Source organism: Lycium ferocissimum, chromosome 7 (genome assembly GCF_029784015.1).
Source record: "Lycium ferocissimum isolate CSIRO_LF1 chromosome 7, AGI_CSIRO_Lferr_CH_V1, whole genome shotgun sequence".
Lineage (NCBI taxonomy): Eukaryota > Viridiplantae > Streptophyta > Magnoliopsida > Solanales > Solanaceae > Lycium > Lycium ferocissimum.
Window position 1 is genome coordinate 65784611 of NC_081348.1, and position 12510 is coordinate 65797120.

At 37.3% G+C, this 12510-nt stretch overlaps 1 protein-coding gene across 6 annotated transcripts; it reads left to right on the forward strand.

Annotated features, from left to right (window-relative positions):
- The first annotated feature begins 8199 nt into the window (after positions 1-8199).
- LOC132061832 (transcription factor RHD6-like) lies at positions 8200-11786 on the forward strand. 6 transcript variants are annotated; one of them, XR_009416167.1, is made up of 6 exons: positions 8200-9590; positions 10212-10546; positions 10632-10787; positions 10893-10987; positions 11152-11217; positions 11304-11375. XR_009416167.1 is itself a non-coding variant. In XM_059454490.1 (6 exons), the coding sequence occupies exons 1-6, from the start codon at positions 8915-8917 to the stop codon at positions 11523-11525; spliced, it is 1323 nt and encodes a 440-aa protein (XP_059310473.1). In that variant the 5' UTR covers positions 8200-8914; the 3' UTR covers positions 11526-11786. The 6 variants fall into 6 exon arrangements, 2 of the variants coding, with proteins under 2 accessions (XP_059310473.1, XP_059310472.1); XR_009416168.1 differs by having other exon boundaries at positions 10893-11004; positions 11304-11372; XM_059454490.1 differs by lacking the exon at positions 10893-10987 and adding an exon at positions 11481-11786 and having other exon boundaries at positions 10236-10546; positions 11304-11372.
- The last annotated feature ends 724 nt before the right edge of the window (positions 11787-12510 follow it).

Sequence of the window (12510 nt, forward strand, 5' to 3'; positions counted from 1 at the left end):
TTAGCCCAGTCCAAAAAAAAAAAAGCAAAACAATGTAAACTAAAAGTACTAAAAAAAAGACAGCAAAAAATATTTGGACCAAGCCTCGATTAGGCAACTAGGTCAGCAACCTTCATTTACTTTTCTCTCTCTATCTGCTGCCTCTCTCTAGAAATTCTTGTCGTTCCTATGAAACTCCTAGCAGGTGAGGATGATGATCGCCACTATTGGTGTTTTTGAGACTCCAGTAGTGGTTCTGACTCTCTGTTGTGGCTTCAATGCTCCCAATCGCCGTTTTTTTTGCCCCTGGTAATGTATCTCTTTTCCCAAGCTTCTATCTGAGGATTTTGTGTATTTTGAACTCTAATCTGTATCTCCTTGTTTGCATGAGCTGAAAATCTGAGCTGTATCTGTCTCTGATGAGTGTCTTTCATCAAAGATCTACTTGCAAGTTACTCTCATGTACGAGATCTTCGATTTATCACTGTTAATGATTCTCCTTAGCTTGATATCTAGCTCCATGAAATATTGGCAATTTACAGGGCCAATATCTAGTGCTATGTTTGCTAAAGCATCTGCCATCTTGTTACCTTCTCGCATTATATGTGTGTATTTGCACTGCTTTCCTGCTTCAAATAATTTAATGTCTTCTATGTATCTCACAATATTCCAATGTGGTTTCCACTCATCATTTAGAATCTTCTGCATCATTAATGAGTCTATTTGAATGATCACCTTGTTCCTCTATGTAATGTTGCACCATTTAATTGCTTCCCATATCGCTATTGCTATTGCTTCTGCCTCTGTGTTACTGATATGCCCTAATTCCTCTGCCTGAGCATGAATGATATCCCCTTCCTCATTTCTAGCACAAAAACCATAAGACCCTCTGCCTGGATTTCCCCTGGTTGCACCATCAGTATTGCAAATAATCCAATCTCTAGGAGGTGATTGCCAGATAACTTAATGACTTTCACTTTAGGTTTGTAACCTTCTAATAATTGCAAAAGTTCATCCCATCTATTAGGAATATTCTGAATAGATGGATTTCTAACCTTCAACAATCTCTGAATAGTAGTATACACCTGAAATATACATCTCCCAACTTATTTCTTATCTCCATGCTTGTAAGCATTCCTCCTCTTCCACAGTTCCCACATAATTACAGCTGGCATAACTTGAAATACTAGTTTAAGTCTGTTGTTTACGGGCTCACTTCACCATTTCACTATGATTTGCTGTAATTGTAATCCTTGAATATTCAAACTTGCAAAAGAAGAGAAAAAGGACCAAGTCCTGTTAGCGTACCACAGATTTAGCAAATAAATGTTGTGTTGTCTCCTCTCTAGGATTTGAACAGCACCAATATCTAGATGCTAAGTTAATATGCATTCTCTTCAATACCTCATCAATTGGGACTTTAAACTTCCAACAGCTCCCAATAAAGAAAGAAATTTTGAAAGGTATCCCCTTAATCCAGATGTTCTTATAAAGATCATTCTCCTGTCCTCTAACTCTTAAGTACTCCCATGTAGTCTTCACTGAAAATTGCCCCTTATTGCTCAGAATCCACCATGGTTCATCCTCCTTGTCTTGACTATTTGGTGGCTCTACAGTCTCCACTATGTGTTGTACTATCTCCTCTGATAAAAGACCCTGCAGCTTTTATTCATCCCATTTTCCATCCTTCACCAATTCATGCACATTTTGAATTGAGTCATCATATGTATCCCTTTGTGTAGCATAGTAAAGTGCCCCTAATCCAGTCCAATTGTCATACCAGAATAGAGTATTTCCTTTCCTCACCTGCCACCAAATGTGATGTTCTACCAGAATAGAGTATTTCCTTTCCTCACCTGCCACCAAATGTGATGTTCTATAATGTCTCTAGCTTGTAGCAGCTTTTTCCAGTTCTGTGACCCATATTTCCATTGAACCACCATTGGATTATCCTTCTTGCAATACTTGTTGAACATAAAAACACTCCAAAGAGATGGAATAGTCCTGAAACTCCACCATATCTTACAGTATAGTGCCGTGGACACATCATGTAAAGATCTAAATCCAAGTCCCCCTTCCTTCTCAGGTACACATAACTGTATCCATGATACCCGGTGTTATAACCCGTATTTTTCACCTTTGGGAATCTCGGAATTTTCGAGACAAGTTAAGGACAATGAAATGCATTGATCTTGTTTGGTTCATAAGTTGGTTATGGAAAATGTAGATGTGGAAATATCGGAAAAGACTAAGGGCAAAATTGGAATTTTGGAAAATGGTTTCATGAATTACCAAAAATGTGGGCTAAGGATGTTGGACTTGGAAAAAAAAAAGAAAAAATTGGAGCCAAGCCCAACCCAAGGTGGGTGGCCGGCCATGGCTTGGAAAAGAATTAAATCCAAGCCATGTGCATGGTCATGTGACAACTTAATTATATAAGGGGCCAAGGTTCATTAATTTTCTAGAGAATTCAAGACAAGGAGAGAAGGAGAAAACAAGAGAAAATCAAGAACCAAACATAAGGGCCATTCGGCCAAGGTGATGGAAAAATCACCCATCAAAATCTTGTTCCAAAAATTGTTTTCTTGTTATATTCCTACCAATTCAAGGTCCCTCTACAACGTGGTGCAATTATTTCGGAAGATAACCCGTTGGTTTCGTCGTTTGGATGAATTGGTGAAGTGAAGAAACTTGAAGAGGAAGGTAAGAATTCATCCCTTCTAATTATGTTATGAAGGTTTGTTTGTGTTGTAGTATGTGTAAATGAGTAGAATATATAATAATATGGAAGTTTGCATGGTGGAAGTGCATGTATGCATGTGGCCGAATATGTGTAGTGTAATTATGTTGAGTTTTATGTTGTATTTTAGTTGTGCTTATGATGGAATTTATATTGGAAATGAAAGATGGATGAATTTGATGGAATATGGAAATGTAGGGTGTGGCTACATGAAGTAGAGAATTGGAATGGAAGTGAATTATCTTTGCCTAATATGTTGGTTGTATTGTTGTGAATCTTGTAATGTAAATGAAGGAAAAATGACGTAAGTTTGTAGTGAAATGGAATGTTGAAGCTTATGTTGTTTAAGTATGATTTTATGACCTTATGATAATTAAGTTGTTAAGGTGTGAATTATGATGGTTATTGATGAACTTGGAGGATAGGAATATGTTATGAATATGTATGTTAAAGATTAGAGGATCCGGATAAATTACGACTTTGGTGGAAAGTTGTATTTTGTATAGTTTATGTGAATATTGTAGAAATGATATGGAATGCTTTCGAATGGCATTGTAATGATTTTAGTTAGTAATGAATGTGAATATGATGGCATTGATTTGGACGTGTGAAGTCGGAATGGGAGTTATTGCATTATGTCGGGAAGTAAGTTAATTATGTTATGTTGTGGCTTGTAGTGATTGTTGATGTTCTTGGCGTTGTTGTTGGGTTGTTGCTGACTATTTTGAGCCGAGTTGAAACTCGGGGGTGCTATATATGTATAGGGGAGGTGCTTTTAATTTTTATAAAACAATATTAGCCAAAGATTGGAAATTGTGAGTCTCATGAATAGTAACTGGTCAATATGACCATTTGCAGATTTTTGGCGAAACGGGATCGGAGTTTCGACAGGCTCAACAAGCGAGAAAGGTATGTAAAGCTTACCTATTCTCTATTTGGCACGTCCTAGACCTATTAGGCCGAAAACGGACCCTCGGATAATTCTGCTCCTAGAAATTCGAGTTTGATTTTAAGTACTATTCATTCAAATAATCCAAATGAACCATAATGCTTGCTTTTGGATATAAGAGTGCCTAAACCTTCGTATCTTTCGCAAATGATTTTGAATCGCTTTGAAACCTTTATAGACAACTTTAAGAGCCTAATGTTTATGATTTCGTCCGCCACCTCAATTGACCGAGGTGGGCCCACTATTTCCGATTTTCCCCTTTTGTATTTACGATTTGTCTTCGAGCGCTTTCAAGGAATGTTTTAACTACTAAACAAAAAGTCATTTTAAATATTCCATTAAGTCCGACGAAACGTTTTGATATGTACTTTGACTCCGAACGTTCGTCCCGACATAACTTACATCGTGATGTCCGAAAGGTACGTACTATGATTCCGTCCGATTTCATTACCTTGATTTGTCATTCGCTATGCTTCATAGTCTCCGGAAATTTTTATGGTATTTTATTGCATTTAGTTTCTCACTACTCCACTCGTGGATGCCTCAATGTTTCCCACACCGAGCCCGGGCCGGATATGTTCTCAAGCGTATGTCTCTCGCATTGTTCGCCGCGCCCTAACCGTGTGAGGGGGGGGCGTGTATATACGCTACATGGGTTATGGTGTATGACGCGCCATGTACGCTTATGTCGATATCTCGTTGATTATGTTCGATATGGCCATTTGGTATGTTATGATTTGTTTCGGAGATATTCCCTTACTCGAAGTATGATGTGTTTTGGCGCCGGAGACGGGCGCCTATGTTCTTCACCGAGTCCCGTAGGGGCCGGCTTTGACATATGTTTTCTGCATGCATTACTTATGGTTTCGATACGCATTTTCGATTACTATGCGATCTCATTTGTTTTCCGCACATTCTCGTTCGATTTTAATGTTATTTATTACGCTCGCTTTACATATTCAGACATTTTTTCGTTCGACCCCTTTCTTCGGGTCGCGTTTCGTGCCACGTGTGTACGTACGTTTGATTTGCCGATCCGTTCGCCTAGGTTATCTAGCATCTGCTTTGAAGTGCTCCCTTGTCCTGAGCCCATGATTTGGTATAGACTTTTATTTCATATGTACATATTCATTCGGGGTACGACGGGGCCCCGTCCCGTCATACGATTTTGTTTGTTTCGTAGTCTGTAGACATGGTGTGGGTTCCGTATATGTTTCGTGAGATTTGCGTACGTTTAGAGTTTATCTATGTTTTGTGACGGCCTTATCGGCCTTCGTGCGCATGCCCACTTGTCCTTGTTAAATTATGATTTTCTTTATCTTTAATATTTTGCTAATTCGGACAAGGTACGTATGGGTGTCCAACTAGGGCACGAGTCGCGGCCACGGAGAGTTGGTATCCATGATACGGTTTGCTCCTTCCTCCCACAGTATTACTCCAAAAGAATTGAGCAAAATTTTTGTTTATCTGTCTAATCACCCCTATAGGTGGGTTAAGAGTAGATAATAAATGCACAGGCTTTCCTTGCAGTACATGCTTGATCAAAACTGCCCCGCCCCTAAATGATAACATCTTACCTTTCCAAGCCTGTAATCTCTTCATAATTTTTGTTACAATAGGACTGTAGAATTCAATCTTCTTCCTACTGTAGAAAATAGGACATCCCAGATAAATAAATGGAAAATCTTTTCTATTTATTCCTGTCACTACTTCTAGAATCACCTTAATATCATTTGTCACTGAATGATGTAAATAGACAAAGCTTTTTTCCTTATTAATCTTCTGGCTTGATGTCTTCTCATAGCTTCCCAATACCTCCATTATTAACTTCAGGGAATTCACATCAGTAGATGAAAATATGATCATGTCATCTGGATAGGATAGATGATTTACCTTAGGACTCCACTTGGGTAAACCAAAGCCTTTAAACTGTGGGATCTGATGTAGCTGATTCAGATTTCTGGTCAATACTTCTGCTATTAGAATAAACAGAGTGGGTGAAAGAGGATCCCCTTCCTTGACCCCTCTTGATGATTAGAAAAAACCATGCTGTTGACCATTAATTAGCACTGAGTACCAATTATTGCTCACAATCCTAAAAACCATATCAATTACTATGTGAGAAAACCCATCTTCCTCATCACATTTGTTAGAAAAAGCCAGGACACCCTGTCATATGCCTTAGGCATGTCCAGTTTCATCACCACATTAGCAGTCTTGGTCCTTAGCCTAATATCAGATACAATTTCTTGTGTTAGTAAAATGTTCTCCACTATACTTCTCCCTTTAACAAAACCAGCTTGATTTAAGGATATCAAGTCTGGTAATAAATTCTGCATCCTTTCATGAATCAACCTTGAGAAGATCTTGTTCACAAAATTGCTCAAATTAATAAGCCTCATATCAGAAAAGGTATTAATGATATCTTTTTTGGGTAAAAGAACTAAATTAGTATGAGTTATGAACTTAGGGAGCTCAAAGACCACAGAAAAAAGCAATAACCATATTAGTCACATCTCCCCCTATGATCTCCCAACTTTTCTGAAAGAACATACCACTAAAGCCATCTGGTCCTCCTGCACTTTCCCCATTCAAATTCATCACAATATGTTTAACCTCTTCCTCAGTTGGAAATGCAATGATGCCATTATTCTGATCCTCTGAAATCATGCATGGTACATGATCCAGTATTTCAAAACTACTAGGGTCTTCTTCTTTGGCAAATTGGTTGCTGAAGAAATTTACAGCCTCTCTTGCCATCTCCTCTGTCTCATCCAGCCAAATTCCCTCCCTGTATTGTATTCTCCTTAGTTTCAATCTCTTTCTCCTCCCTTGTACATAGGAATGGAAAAATCTAGTATTCCTATCCCCCTCCTCAAACCATTGTAGCCCAGCTTTTTGCCTCCAAAATTGTTCCTCTAAGTGTAAGTACCTGCTAAGATCAGCTTGATCCCTATGTAATATTTCTCTATTGCTGGGTGAGGGCTGTAACTCAAACTGAATCTCATGCACCTTTATCACATCCTATAATGCTTCAATTTCTTGAAATATATTCCCATAAGTGCTTTTACTCCACTGAATAAGGGCAACTTTAACCTTTTTTTTAGCTTATGATGCCTTATCCCTAAAACATACAATATGCATACGCTTGCGTATACTAAACTAAAAAAAAGGTGTCTAATGTCTCATTTCATTTAATTTTTTCAGACCTCAACCGACTAGATCATCGTCCTTCAAATCTCAGACACAACAATATAAAGTCAAGATTTGAGCAATATTCAGCATCTCGTAAAGCTAATCAATAATTATGCATAAGGAATAAATTCAAGGCAAAGCTTTCTGCATAGAACATAATGAAACAAATATGAGAAATGTCCACGTCCCTTGTGTCTATTAAATGCAAAGAACATTTCAGCTATAAAAAAGAATGGAAAATTCATGCTCCATTGAAGTATATACTACAAATAATAAAGTGAAAATCCAACCACCATAAAGGGGTGAGACTTGAGAGATGAAGAGGCCCCGTCCTTTTGGGTCTGAAAGAATCAAATGAAATAAGAGATTAAGATTCCTTTTTTTTTTTTTTTTTTTTTTTAGTTTAGTATAGGCCCGTGTATGCATATTTATGTTTTAACTTATTTGCTTTATCAAGTAATTAGTGAAGAGGTTAAATAATACAAAAAAAAAATAAAAATTGGTTGTACTAGGACCCTGTATAAAGCTGAGGGGATGAGAGCACACCTCATAGTTTAAGTGTGCGATGATAATTTCACCATAATTTAGGTATGTTTCTATTGCCTTATCTTTTTTTTTTTTTCCAAAAGTTAAGGGTCAAAAACATACCTCAAGTATCACTTTTTTTTTAGTTTCCTACCTGCACTATCAGGTGTGAAAGTTTCCTACTTATAACCTGTTTGGCCAAGCCTCTAAAATCAGCTTATTTTGAAAAGTATTTTTTTTTTGAAAAGTGCTTTTTAAAAAGTACTTTTTGTGAGAAACAGTTTGTATTTGGCCGATTAATTTAAAAAGCACTTTTAAGCAGTAATTAAAGTTTGACCAAGCTTTTAAAAAGTGCTTTTAAGTGTATTTTTCTCAAAAGTGCTTTTCAAAAAAGTGTTTCTGGGAAAAAATAACTTTTTTTAACTTCTGAAAAACTGCTTCTGCTACTCCCCAAAAATATTTATTTTCTCCCAAAGGCTTGGCCAAGCACCTCACTTTGTTTTAAAATAAGCACTTTTTGAAAAAAAAAATAAGTACTTTTGGAAAAAAATAAGCTTGGCTAAATAGACTATTAAACTATCACCAGCTAGTTAGCAAAACACATCTCAACCGTATTTATTTCCTTTTTTCTAACCCTCCATTTTGAGGATCTACAGTGCTATTATTGCCTTGTCCGGAAGAGAAATAATGTCACTCCCATGAGTTTCTTTTTTGTGTCAAAATATAAAGATCCGTGAGTAATAAACAGCATTCTTTAAGGCTATTAGAGGAAAGTCATAAATATCAGAGCTTAAAAATGAGAAAACAACATTACGTATTATTTATTGCAGAGTCTTGAAAAACACTTGCAACTTCCCAAGAAAGAAAGCCCGAGATCTCTCTCTGATCTCTGTTGCTGAAGTTGTCATTGGCTTCCCTACTTTTCACTCTCCTCAACCCACCCCTCCAACCACCCCCCTACTCCACCTACCTCTACTGCCACCACCGCCACCACCATCTTTGCCAGCACTGTGTCCATTTCCCGATGAACTAGAATAACAACTTTGTTTTCTTTCTCTGTCCTTAGACTCTTAGACTCTTTGTTTTTTATCTTATCCTTTTCTTCTTTTTCTTTTGTTTTCTCTTTTCTATACCTTAGCTTACTCCAATATTCTAACTTTACATATTTTCTTAATTCTTAGTCCTTAATTACCTTCTACTTTCTCTTAATTTCTACTTGTGAATTTTCTTGAATTCTAGTTTCATACTTGATATTGTCTTCACATTCAAATGGATTTTCCACCTTTTTTCTACTGGTAGAATCTATGTGAAAATCTTGAAGTTCTGTGAATTTTTATCTACAATTTGTTGGTTGTTCGTATTATCTAGCTTTAGGATATACCATCTTTGTTCCTATAATAAGGTCTTAAATAAACATCTTAATTAAAAGTTTTCCTTCTTAGAGTGAACTGAGATTTTCCAGCTGATATAAACCATAATACCGCAAAAAAGGAAAAAAAAAAAAAAAAAAGAAGAAGAAGATTAAAATGGATCATAGTCGTGTTCAGCAGCAACGAATTAGTTCAGGGTTAACTAGGTATCGATCTGCACCAAGTTCATATTTCTCTAGCCTATTAAGTAATACTCCTGTTGGTGGTGGTGGTTGTGGTTATGCAAGAGATGATTTTTCTCCCTTGCAAAATACTCGTGGTTCAACAAGTAGTGATATAGGGCAAGTTTTCGCTAGATTTGTCGCCAGTATTGGTAACCAGGACTCGAACTCGGGTACAAATCAACAAATTCAGGACAACCCCACGAGTAATATGAACGTGACATCGGATTTTATTGTTCCAAAACAAGAGGATATACAGCAGAACAAGCGCTTAATGCGACATAGGAGTAGCGATTACTCTTTGGTTGCACAAATGAATTATCAAAACCAAACTCAACAACAGAGCCAACAGTTTATTTCACCTGTGAAAAAGGAACCAGAGACTCTGCAACAATTGCAACAGCAAAGTACTGTGAATTACCAAAGCCAAGCTCAACAAATTGACAAGTCGAGGGTGGCCAGTTCATCGGCCATGGATAATTCATTTGTATTTACGAGTTCTGTGAATTCGGCTCGTTTGACACCTGGTAGTGGTGGTGGTGCTAATTTGAATCTTACTCGTTATAATAGTTCGCCTGCTGGATTCTTTGACACAATCAATATCGGGAATGGTATGCATTTTCTTGCTTAAATAGTGTTGTGCTGATGAAATTTATGAGTATGTCCATTTTAAGCTAATACTAGCTTCGTGTTATATGTTTGTTATGAACCTTGTCTCATGTGACTGTGTGAAGAAACCTTATTATAGCGCAAAGCTCGTGCATTTAACTCATTTTAAGCTTATAGTTCATACTGTATACATGTATATGATGAAAAACATTAGTTGTTGCAGATTAAAAAAAGGATCACTTTGATTAGAAACAAATAGGTTGAGTTGCTATTTAGTTCTTGTGTATCGATATTACCGATGGGAATTGAAATCTAGATAACATTAAGGTACAAATAGGATTCTTGTTAAGATTGATGTCTTGTTATTAATCATCCTTTATGACACCAGAGATATCCAGTCGTAGATATGGATATCTACTAAATTATTTTCTTGTTAACTGAGTTCTACTGAAATTCTGAGGTAAAAGTAAGAGGGTCTCTTATATGTTAATAAATATTTGCCAAGAAGATGAAGAAATAGTAGATTATTGCTTATGAGTTTTAAGTGGAAACTAGTGGTCATCTCAACTGTTTAATCTGACTTTAGAGTTCAAGTTTGTTGCTAAAATTCCAGCAATTGACAGAATATGGTCCTATGCGAGGCATAGGGAGTTATGGAACTGGTACTAGTGCTGCTACAGAAACTTCATTATCGACTCCGAGAAGTTTCAAGACTCAAGTGGGATTCTCATCAGGGAAACCTCCTGCTTCTCCCGGGCTAATGGCTCCAATCTCTGAAATTGGAGATAAAGTCTTGGAAGGAAACGGTACGGGCAATGAACATAAAAATGATGAGAGTTGCATTACAGATTTTCCCATGCCTTCTTGGGAAGATTCACACATTTTGTCCGACGATTTCCTCAAAACCGAAGACATTGAGATTGAGCCATTCTCTGATGTAAATACATCCCATAATCAGGTACTTATTTTTTTTTTTAATCTCGTTAAACGTGTAGTACGCGTGATTAATCATCGTCTTACACCTAAGTGATTTTGATGATCAGAATAGTGAAGGTCTGTCTCGTCCGCCAATTCCTCCTCTATCTCATCATTTGAGTTTGCCCACAAGTACCATGGAGAAGCTCTTGCAAGATTCAACACCCTTAAATGTCAGAGCAAAGAGAGGTTGTGCCACTCACCCTCGTAGCATTGCAGAAAGGGTAAACATTTTTAACACTAAAAACTCTAGTTCCCTCATAAAAAATTCAGCTTATAGAAACTTTGTGACCTTTGGATTTGATAAAATTGATGATCTAATCAATTAGCGGTGAAGAGCGGGCTAGGGAGATAAGTACAGAGCTTCTTACGAGTTTTGACAAGCATGGGTCTTAATAGGGATGCCAATGGTTCGATTTGGCAGGTTATTCCAAGAAACGTGTAACATACGAGTACCATTTCTTTTATTTTTGTATTGTGTATAACAAAAATTAGACTTTTTCAAACCATACCAAAATCGGTTTGATCCTTCCGAGTCTTGAAATGCATGGGTCTTAGCATGTACTGATATAATTAAGACTGATTTAGGTGAGAAGAACACGAATAAGTGAAAGAATGAGGAAGCTGCAAGAGCTTGTTCCCAACATGGACAAGGTAGAATCCTAACTTAAGAATTTCACCAAAATCAGATACAGTTGAAATTTTAGTGTATTCATTTTGCTACTTCAATTTCATTGCAGCAAACGCACACAGCAGATATGTTGGATTTTGCAGTTGATTACATTAAAGAGCTGGAGGCACAAGTCAAGGTATATATCCTACAGAACTTCGGATCACAACGAGCAACGCGAAGGGATTTTTAGGATCCCCATTTCAAGAAATTGTATAATAACACTCCTTATTTGGGTTCTTTGCAGATACTGGCAGAAAGGCGGGCCAAGTGTACGTGCATACATAAGTAAAAAGCTACAGATCAAAACGTGAAGGTAGGATGAAAGGGAACTGATGATGGAAAAATCCAAGCAAAATTGGAAATCCCTTTGGCAGTTGTCAAGAAGAGACAATGGAGTTGGCATTTTGCTGGGCAAAAAGATAGAAGCAAATTCATTTGATATAACACAATATACTTTTTTATGAGAATGTTGTCTGGATCAACTTGTGCGCGCCTCAATTACTAGCAACTTGTTCATATGAATTACTATGCCCACTGTTTACACGGAAAATCGGTTCAGTTGAATTTGTACATGTGGTCAGATCAGAGTAATCAATAAGATTAAGATGCTAGTAATGAAATATTGTAAATAGACGCAAATAAGATAAAGAACGAGAGAGAGAGAGAGCGTGTGGATTATAGATGCTTTATCCAAGGTTAGACTCTTCTTGTTATCGATGAGCCGTGACTCCGGAGCTTAGTAAAGCAATAGCAAGAATATAAAATGTACAGAAATGTGAGAGTAAGAATTGTGTGTTTTAGCTTGATATAGTGTCCTTGCAATGAGAATTATCATCTCTATTTATCCTAAAAGCTAGGGGAACATATTTTATGTGTTACGCCCCCGCTCATAATAAGCCTTAAAGGCATGATAATAATGTACAATAAAGAGGGTCATAAAGTCGCAATAATAATGAATCTGTAACGCCTCAGCTGTGTAATAACGGATGATCGTTAGGCCTCTCAGGTTCGGAGAAGCTGCGCGTTACATCGGACCTGCAGCTTATTTCGGCACTATAGATCTTCCCCTGGTGGCAGTAATGCTGACTCATTCGAAGTCTCATCCTTCGTGCCACGTGTCTCGACCACATTGGTACAGCTGGATCTTTATATTTACCCAATACAGATAGTCCCCCCACTTTTCGGGATTCAAGCAGGTTTTCCCGGGAAGTGGAAGAGTTTTGAACTTGCTCCGATTACGCGGGAATTTGGAACATCACAACGTTTCGCCCGGA